Below are 2,564 nucleotides of genomic sequence, written 5' to 3' on the forward strand. Positions count from 1 at the left end.
AGAGAGAGAGAGAGAGAGAGAGAGAGAGAGAGAGAGAGAGAGAGAGAGAGAGAGAGAGAGAAAGAAATAAGTACAATGTGAGAAGAAATCACAGTAACCAGACTGTTCAGAGCTGCCCTGTTCTGTCATGATGAGTTCTTTTGCTATTTTTCCTTCTAAAGCACAGCTTAACCACTACCGTAAAATGGGCCACCCTAACCTTCATCTTAGAGCCTTAGCATCTCCTGCCTTTGCATCATCACCTCTTGCCTACAGGTAACTTCAGAGTGGGAAAGAGTCTGGTGCCCTTCATGGGGCCTTTGGCAACAGTTGGTATCTTTCTGCCCAAGCAACTACTGCCTGCCTTTTTGATTGTGACAATATTCTAGATCTGAATTACCAAAGTAATAAAAGTTCATCTTATATCCTCTATATTTATCTTTATTATATATCTTATATATTTCAGGCAGAAGAATAACTATAAAATGGAAAAGGCAAATGAGACCACTGTGACAGAATTCTTTCTTAAGGGACTTTCTGGCTACCCCAGACTTGAGATCATTTTCTTTGTGCTGATTCTGGTAATGTATGTGGTCACTCTTCTGGGCAACGGCATCCTCATCGTCATCAGCATCCTAGACTCCCATCTCCACACTCCCATGTACTTCTTCCTCAGCAACCTCTCTTTCCTGGACATCTGCTATACAACAACCTCTATTCCTTCAGCACTAGTCAGCTTTTTATCTCAAAGAAAAACCATTTCCTTCTCTGGATGTGCAGTGCAGATGTTCCTTGGCTTAGCCATGGGGACCACAGAGTGTGTGCTGCTTGGCATGATGGCCTTTGACCGCTATGTGGCCATCTGCAACCCCCTGAGATATCCAGTCATCATGAGTAAGGCTGCATATGTGCCAATGGCAGCTGGGTCATGGGTAACAGGGGGTGTCAACTCACTGGTACAAACTGTTCTTGTGGTACACTTACCTTTCTGCAGAAATAATGTCATCAATCATTTCACATGTGAAATCCTAGCGGTCATGAAACTAGCCTGTGCTGACATCTCTGGGAATGAATTTACCATGCTGGTAGCCACTACGTTATTCATCTTGACTCCATTGTTGCTAATTTTTGTTTCTTATACATTAATCATCTTTAACATTCTAAAGATTCACTCGGCTGAAGGGAGAAGTAAAGCCTTTTCTACCTGCTCAGCCCACTTGACTGTGGTGATTATATTCTATGGGACCATCCTCTTTATGTACATGAAGCCCAAATCCAAAGAATCACTTAATTCAGATAAGTTGCAAGCCACAGACAAACTCATTTCCATGTTTTATGGAGTAATGACCCCCATGATGAATCCTTTGATCTACAGTCTCAGGAACAAAGATGTGAAACAGGCAGTGAAAGATCTATTAGGCAGGAAATTCTTTAGCAAGCAAATGTGAAAGGCTTTGTGCTTTGGTCTACTGTATGATAGAAACTTCAGTAGATCAGCATCCTGCAGATTGCAACCATTCTTGGCCATGCCCATCCTGTACTGTTCTGTCTATGTGATGTGGAAAACTTTCCACAGGAGGTCCACCCAGTGTACTGTGGTTCTTCTAGATTTTTTGGTATTTCATGGAGGCCAGTGGAATAAGTGAGATGTCTATCAGTCATCCTACAGACTACTTTTCATGACCAGCCCACCTCCTTTTCCAGTTATACCTCTCTCTGATGTGCTTTATGCCGTTTCTCTTGTTCATTCGTTCATTGGTGATGTATTACGGGCTGCTCACAATTATCATCCACCATTCACTGTCTCTCAACTTTAACTTTTCAGAGACTATGGGATTCATGACGAATAACAATTAAAAACATAGTTGTAAAATGTATTTAAGAAATAGTATTTGTCATCTGTCAAAATTGCCAAAGAGAGCACCCACTCCTATACTTACACATTTTCTTCCAAAGCATCCTGAAAGACAGTCCAGTGAAATATTTCAAGATTCAACTCTATTCCCACCATCTTCAGGAAACCCTTTCCTAATCTTGCTGCTGCTAGTGCCTTCCCTTTGAGATTACCTTCAATATATTCTGTATACATCTTGTATGTACAAGCTATTTATATATGTTTTCTTCCACTGGAATGTGAGACTTGAGGGACTATTTTTTTTTTTGCATTTTTTGGTATCCTCAGCACTTGGCACAGTCCCTGGCACATAGCAACTGCTTAATAAATTCTTATCTATTGATTGATAGATATAAGGCTCCCACTGATTATTAGATACAAAATTGTGTAAAGTACAAATTATCTGTCAATACACTAGAACATCATAATAAATAAGGGATCTTCTTTTTTAAAATACTACTCTTCTAACAGTTATAATGAGCCACGTGAAAGAGATTTCAAGCTCAATTTTTTCTCTGATAGGACACATTTTAATTTCCCAAAGCACACCTACTATGTACAGAGAAATATATGCTGAGCATGGACTGTTACAGAGTTTAGATAAATTGTCATCCTTGCCTTCATATGTTTCAATACTTCACTTTGTATTGTACATGACAAATACACAACAACCATAATTTTAAAAGAAATA

General features: G+C 39.5%; 1 protein-coding gene across 1 annotated transcript in view; it reads left to right on the plus strand.

The window, feature by feature from the left end:
* The window catches only part of LOC138143535 (olfactory receptor 13C2), a 2,539-nt gene extending 1,112 nt beyond the window's left edge, over positions 1 to 1,427 (plus strand). The window contains exon 2 of the mRNA XM_069064791.1: positions 459 to 1,427. Coding sequence (XP_068920892.1) covers positions 459 to 1,427 — 969 coding nt within the window. The remainder of the gene's footprint in view (positions 1 to 458) is intronic.
* Positions 1,428 to 2,564: the final 1,137 nt, after the last annotated feature.

This window comes from Petaurus breviceps, unplaced genomic scaffold (genome assembly GCF_028583685.1).
Source record: "Petaurus breviceps papuanus isolate PSGF00001 unplaced genomic scaffold, PetGlider_PUasm1.0 138, whole genome shotgun sequence".
Classification (NCBI taxonomy): Eukaryota; Metazoa; Chordata; class Mammalia; order Diprotodontia; family Petauridae; genus Petaurus; species Petaurus breviceps.